Source organism: Spinacia oleracea, chromosome 3 (genome assembly GCF_020520425.1).
Source record: "Spinacia oleracea cultivar Varoflay chromosome 3, BTI_SOV_V1, whole genome shotgun sequence".
In the NCBI taxonomy this organism is placed as follows: domain Eukaryota; kingdom Viridiplantae; phylum Streptophyta; class Magnoliopsida; order Caryophyllales; family Amaranthaceae; genus Spinacia; species Spinacia oleracea.
The window spans coordinates 137,904,464-137,911,653 of NC_079489.1; the positions used below are offsets into that span (position 1 = coordinate 137,904,464).

The window sequence follows — 7,190 nt, forward strand, 5'->3', positions numbered from 1 at the left end:
CATATACTGCCAAACGGACTAGGTCTTTCACTTTCATTTATCATGTTTCGTTTAATTTTACATTTTAGTCTTTTTACTTCGATTGAAGTAACATATTTCCTTTAGATCATGAGATCATAATAAAACATCCTTTCTTTCATGGTTTCTTATAAACATTATTTTATAAGAATTTCAATCAATCATATTATAAGAAATAATTCCATTAAATCATATTATAATAAATAATTCAATCAAATCACATTTCATTTCCCGCAATTCATAAAACATTTTAAAACATTCAGTTCATAAATCAATCATAACGTTGTGATTTCATAATCGCATTTATAAGGGAATTGCGGGTACTAGCAATAGCCGTTACCTAACTCCGCGATTTGCTAGGGATTTGCCTGGGTTCGTTCGTCCTGAGCTCCGAGTCCAATTTCTTTCAAAATATTAAATCATTGAATTAGTATTAAACGATAAATTATCTAAAATTGATATTTTATAATAAATAAATTTTATAAGTAACGAATTTATAAATAACGGATTTTTAATAAAATATAATTTCGAAATTTAATGAAAATATTATTAATCGAATTTCAATCGAAATATATATTTATATTCATAAACCGATTTTCATGAAAATATTATTTAAATTCTGTTTTTAATAAATAAAGTTAGTAACTTTATTTTATGAAAATCGATAATTAAACCTTAAAAATAAATACAATTTTATTAGTCAATAATTATATCACAAAAATACCATAGAAATTCTGAAATCTTAAATATGACTTACCAAAGCCCAATAATTAGAGTTGGGCCATATGGGTTTGGGAAAATAAATCCAAGTTTTAAAATTAAAACTGAATATTTGTTCTCTTTGGTTTCTGGGAAAAGGGGACGCGAGAAGGACAAAGGGAGGAGGCACGAGAAGCAGGGCACGAAGAAGAGGGAGGCGATTGCGCTGGGTTCGGTGGCGACGGGTGTTGACGGTGAAGGCGAAGGTGGTGGTGGTTTTTGCGGCGGTGGTACAGGCGAGAGAAGGAGGAGGGAGGGCGAAGGAGGCGAGAAAACAGGGGAGTTTGGGAGTGGGCTTTTCGATCGGGATTTTGGGAAGGGGAAGGGTGGTTCGCTGGAGTTTTAAGGGCGAAGGTTGGTTGGAGAGATGATGAGGGTGGCTGGAGGTGGTGGTGGTTGTGGGAGGTGGTGCGACGAGAGAAAGAGAGAACGAGACAGGGGAGGCGAGAAGAGAGGAGGGAGCAGGGGAAGAAGGGTGTACGTGCGGTGGTGATGTAGGGTGACGGTGGTCTGGGTGGCTAGGGATGTTGCGACTGGTGGTAGGTGATGGTGGTGAGGGTGAGGGTGGGCGGTGGTGTGTGGCGTGGGTGGTGCAGCGTGGCAAAGAGGGGAAGAGAGATAGGGGAACGGGGCAGGGAAGGTGAGGCACAGTGGAGTGGTGGTGCTCGGTGGTGAGTGTGGTTAGGTGGTGTAGGGTGATGGTGAGAATGGTGGTGGACGGTGGTGGCTGCAGTGGTGGCAGACGGTGGTTGATGGTGGTTGGTTGGATTGAATCACAGAAAATAAGGAGTGAGATTGAAATTGAAATTGTGTTTTGTTGTTGAAATTCCATCCAAAATTCTGAATTTGTACATGAGAAGTAAGCAACACGACATAAGCAAAACCGTATCATCTATAAACTCTTACACTCCTTTTTATTTTCATAAGTCATTGCTCCCATGTTACAAATTTTATATTTTATTTGTATATACAACACTAACGAGGAAACAGGGAGAACATAGAAAGATGTAACCACATAGGCAATAGCCTAACATCTTAAACGCGATAACACACAAAGGAAGAACGGGACAAGGAGGAGCTGTAGTTATATCTCGCAGTCACAGAGTCGACAATCAGCGTAGTCCTTGCACGAGATGATGACGGTAAGAAACTACTAGTCTTCTACTTCAGTAAGTCGTTACTTAGCGCCGAAACAAGGTACTCACATCTTGAAAAACTTCTACTTGCATTACTTGTAGCATCTACTAAATTACGCCATCATTTTGAATGACATCCTATAATTGTGAGAACTAACTATCCCATGAAGTCGATCATGAGGAAACTTGAGTTACCTGGCAGGATGTCTAAATGGGGCGTACAGTTAGGGTGTTACGACATCATCCTAAATATGCAACACGAAGTCGACCATGACATCAACATGCTGTAAGACGACACTATCCCACCAACATGGACACTATTCACTGACGGATCCTCCAACATACGGAGGACAGGGCTAAGACTCGTGTTAAATTTTCCACAAGGGGACATGATAGTACAATCTTTCTGCTGCGAGTTTAAAGCTACCAACAACGAAGCGGAGTACGAAGCCCTGATCTTAGGATTGACGCTAGCTCGCGACATTCACAATCGACGACTTGAGGTACGCTGTGATTCATTATTGATTATTAGTCAAATTAACGGTTCTTATGCAGCAAAAGATTCCAAGAGGCAAGCCTACCTCGAGACAGCCAAGGCACTCGTCAAAAAATTTGATTTGTGCAACCTCCAGCAAATCCCAAGAGACCAAAACTGTAATACCCCAAATTTTTAAACTTGATTAATTATGTTTTAATTAGCCTTTCTAATTAAGCTTTCTCAGGATTAATGAATATTTTATTTTGAAAACTTTAAATGTTTTAATGGTAAATATTATTTTCAGGTTTTGTGAATTTATGTTGAAACTTAATTTTATTAGCAAATTTTCAGAAAAAGGAAATTAAAAAAAAAAAAAAACTAAAATCATATAATTACCAAAATGCCATGTTAGAGTCAAAGGAATTGAAAACCAGGTTCTCAAAATCCCCTTCTTCTCCCTCTTCCGTGTCACCATATCCATGAAGCTCATATCCATGATTGTCTATGTGTCTCTACCATAATCAATTCTCTTGCTAATTCATCAAACCTATTTACCTAAAACTAGACTAGCTAATCCTAATCACCAATTTGTTAACTCAAAACTCTTACACTTGTCTCTACCAACAATCTGAGTTGTTGCATCCATGCATGGAGCACCATTGCTCCTATAAATAGCTGCTCAATCATCCCAAAAACAATACAATTCAGATTGACCTTCAATTTCTAAACCACCATTAAAACCCTCTTAAACAAGATAAATTTCTGGAAAATTACCAAAACCACCACATTAACCACCACTGCCGCCCCATTCTGCCGGAAACCACCGCAACTGTCACTGGTGTTGCTGTCGGCATACCGCTTCCACCCAGCTTCGCTCAGGTATCCGACCACCTTACTCTCGTGAAGCCAACTAGTAGCCGCCACCTTCTCTTTTCTCTTTTCTCTTTTCCTTCGTGCGGCTCTTTGTTCCGTTGCTGGCGCTCCAAAAATGTCGGGAAGCAAGTTCCATTTGGAACTTTGTTTCTTTGTAAAGTCAGCCCATTAACTAAGTGCTAAGAGTGGCCCAACTTCAATCTTTTTGGGTAAGCCTTTATTCAAGTTATATTGCTTAATCGAGTTGGTTTACAAAGTTTAGTGTCTAATTAAAATTGTTTAAACCAATTTTATAAAGCTTTAGTGTTTAAATGAAGTTATAACTTTTATCCTTTTAGATTACTACCGTGTTTTAGTTTATAAAACCTAAGCATGAAACTAGTATACATATTCCCTCTCTTTTTCCTTTAAAAAGAATATATAGTTCTTAATAAATATAAATATTTTCTATACATGTATTCACTATTATTAATTTTACTTATTAACCTTGCTATATCTATTCTAATATAAAAAGAAGAAAAATCGGACTCGGAGCTCAGGAAGGACGATAATCAAGGTTAGAGAAAAAGCCTAGTCAATCACGAAATTGAGGTAACGGCTATTGCTAGTACCTGCAAGTCCCTTCTAAATGAGATTATAAAATTACGACGTTACAGTTGAGTTTTAATCATGTTTATTGTGTTTTATGATTTGCGGGAAAGAAGTATGCTTTAAGTAAACTATTTCATATTTATATGATATTTATGAGAACCATGAAACAAGTATGTTTTATTGATCACCTGATCTCAAGAGTTATTTTACTTCAACTGAAGTACAGAGATTGAGAATTATAAAACTCATTAAAACATGATAAATAAAAGTGAAAGACCTAGTTTTGTTGGCAGTATCAGTTCACAGGTTACAGTTCACAGTTTACAGTTTCGGTCATGCATGTACCCAGGGGCACAGGCCCACAGTTGAGCAAAGGCTCTTATGGACACCGGTCCATCGTGGAAGACGTTCCACCAGTTTATACTTGCCAACAACTAGCATGTTAATAAAAGAAAAGGTTATGAATAAACTAATATGATGTTTTTATTAAATGTTTTACGATATTCTATTCTCCCTGTTTTAGTAACTAAAATGAGTTGAAATGATTTTACGTTGCTAGAGTAGTACGTTACTGAGTCTTCGGCTCACCGTTTTTGTTTTATGTTTTAGGTGCCGATCGGGGCGACGGATGCGAATAGTGGCAAGGATTTCGTCTTATAAGGGTTCACCTAGTTTAAGCTTATTTTGTATTAAGTCCAAGTAAGAATTTTCTACTAAGTTATGTAAGTCACTTTTGAATATTAATATAGAACATAGTTATATAAAAGTATTATGAGAATTTGTTCACCTTGTCAGAAAGGCTGAGATAATACTGGACTGTGAAGCCAAAGATTTACTCAAGGCTAGAGGGAGACCGTTCAAGAAAAGTGGAAAGTCCAAGGGCAATGCTAAATCAAAGCAGGACAAGTCCACATCAAGCTGTCTTTATTGTAATGGAATAGGCCATTACAAAAGAGAATGTTCAAAGCTAAAGGAAGATCAGAAGAACGGAACAGTCGTTCCATCTTCAGGTACTTTCGTTATAGACTGTATACTTGCTAATTCAACTTCTTGGGTATTAGATACATGTTGTGGCTCACACTTATGTTCCAATCGACAGGGACTAAGAAGAAGTAGAAAGTTAAGCAAGGGTGAAGTCGACCTACGAGTGGGAAATGGAGCACGGATTGCTGCATTAGCTGTAGGAACTTATTATTTGTCGTTGCCCTCTGGGCTAGTTTTGGAACTGGAAGAATGTTTCCATGTTCCAAGTCTTACTAAAAACATCATTTCAGTTTCTTGCTTAGATGCTAAGGGATTTTCCTTTTTAATAAAAGACAATAGTTGTTCGTTTTATTTTAAAGAGATGTTTTATGGATCTGCTAGATTAGTCAATGGACTTTATTTATTAGATCACGACAAACAAGTTTATAACATAAATACCAAAAAGGCCAAAAAGGATGATTCAGATCTCACCTATCTGTGGCATTGTCGATTAGGCCATATAAACTTGACACGCTTAGAAAGACTTCAAAAGGAAGGAATTCTAGAACCTTTTGACTTAGAGGATTATGGTAAATGCGAATCATGTTTACTTGGCAAAATGACAAAGCAACCTTTCTCTAAAGTTGGAGAAAGAGCAACTGAACTATTGGGTTTAATCCATACAGATGTATGTGGACCAATGAGTACAAATGCTAGAGGTGGTTTCAGCTACTTTATCACTTTCACTGATGACTTCAGTAGATATGGTTATGTCTACCTAATGAAGCATAAGTCTGAATCCTTTGACAAATTCAAGGAATTTCAGAGTGAAGTAGAGAATCAATTAGGCAAGAAGATTAAGGCACTGCGGTCTGATAGAGGCAGTGAATATCTGAGCTATGAATTTGATGACAATCTGAAAGAATGTGGAATTCTGTCAGAATTGACTCCTCCTGGAACACCACAATGGAATGGTGTGTCGGAACGGAGGAACAGAACCTTGCTAGACATGGTCAGGTCAATGATGGGTCAGGCCGAACTTCCAATAGAATTTTGGGGACATGCACTAAATACAGCTGCACTCATTATAAATAGAGCTCCGTCTAAAGCTGTCGAAAAGACTCCATATGAGTTATGGTTTGGAAAGCCTCCAAATGTGTCTTTTCTTAAGATTTGGGGATGTGAAGTATACGTCAAACGATTAATTTCAGACAAACTTCATCCGAAATCTGACAAATGTATCCTTGTGGGCTATCCAAAGGAAACAAAGGGGTATTACTTCTACAATACATCTGAGAACAAGGTGTTTGTTGCTCGAGATGGTGTCTTTTTGGAGAAGAATCACATTTCCAAAATGACAAGTGGGAGAAAAGTAGACCTCGAAGAAATTCGAGTCGAACAACAAATTCTAGAGAATTCTCAAGGTGACATTCAGGATGAAACTCAGATATCTTTAGAAGAATCTGGTGAGAATCATGGTCAACCTAGAGATGTAACCCCGCGTAGATCGCAGAGATATAGATCTCAACCGGAAAGGTACTTAGGTATTTTGACGAACGAGAGCTATGACGTTCTATTACTTGAAAGTGATGAACCTGCGACTTACAAACAAGCTATGACGAGCCCTAGCTCCAAGAAATGGCAAGAAGCCATGCAATCTGAATTAGACTCCATGTCAGAAAACCAAGTATGGGATTTGGTCGATTTGCCAGATGGCTACCAAGCCATTGGAAGCAAATGGGTTTTCAAACTGAAAAAGGACAAGGATGGGAAACTTGAAGTTTTCAAAGCTAGATTGGTTGCAAAAGGTTACAGGCAAGTCCACGGTGTAGATTACGATGAAACCTTTTCACCAGTTGCAATGCTAAAGTCTATTCGGATAATGTTAGCAATCGCTGCATATTACGATTACGAAATATGGCAGATGGATGTCAAAACCGCTTTCTTAAACGGCGTTTTAACAGAAACTGTGTTCATGACACAGCCTGAAGGTTTTGAGGATCCAAAGAATGCTAAAAAGGTATGCAAGCTAAAGAAATCAATCTACGGATTGAAGCAGGCATCCAGGAGCTGGAATATACGTTTTGATGAAGCAGTCAGTGACTTTGGTTTCATCAAGAACGCAGACGAATCTTGTGTATACAAGAAGGTCAGTGGGAGAAAAATTGCTTTCCTAGTATTATATGTCGACGACATATTACTTATCGGAAATGACATTCCTATGTTGAACTCTGTCAAGATTAGGCTTGGGAAATGTTTTTCGATGAAGGATCTAGGAGAAGCACAGTACATATTGGGCATCAAGATTTACAGAGATAGATCTAAAAAGATGATTGGACTTAGTCAAAGCACTTATATCAATAAGGTGCTTG

General features: G+C 37.9%; 1 protein-coding gene across 3 annotated transcripts; it reads left to right on the forward strand.

Moving 5' to 3' along the window:
- Positions 1–2,725: 2,725 nt before the first annotated feature.
- Positions 2,726–5,069, forward strand: LOC130469435 (uncharacterized). 3 transcript variants are annotated; one of them, XR_008929971.1, is made up of 5 exons: positions 2,726–3,473; positions 3,779–3,855; positions 4,465–4,554; positions 4,651–4,865; positions 4,955–5,069. XR_008929971.1 is itself a non-coding variant. In XM_056838753.1 (3 exons), the coding sequence occupies exons 1-3, from the start codon at positions 4,484–4,486 to the stop codon at positions 4,969–4,971; spliced, it is 303 nt and encodes a 100-aa protein (XP_056694731.1). In that variant the 5' UTR covers positions 3,865–4,483; the 3' UTR covers positions 4,972–5,069. The 3 variants fall into 3 exon arrangements, 1 of the variants encoding a protein (XP_056694731.1); XR_008929970.1 differs by having other exon boundaries at positions 4,465–4,865; XM_056838753.1 differs by lacking the exons at positions 2,726–3,473; positions 3,779–3,855 and having other exon boundaries at positions 3,865–4,554.
- The last annotated feature ends 2,121 nt before the right edge of the window (positions 5,070–7,190 follow it).

Excerpts from the sequence above, each read along its gene's own strand:
- LOC130469435 (XM_056838753.1), top strand. The coding sequence starts at position 4,484 with ATGCGAATAGTGGCAAGGATTTCGTCTTATAAGGGTTCACCTAGTTTA. Across the intron at positions 4,555-4,650 it reads TTATTTTGTATTAAGTCCAA|AAAGGCTGAGATAATACTGG; the intron begins GTAAGAATTTTC and ends TCACCTTGTCAG.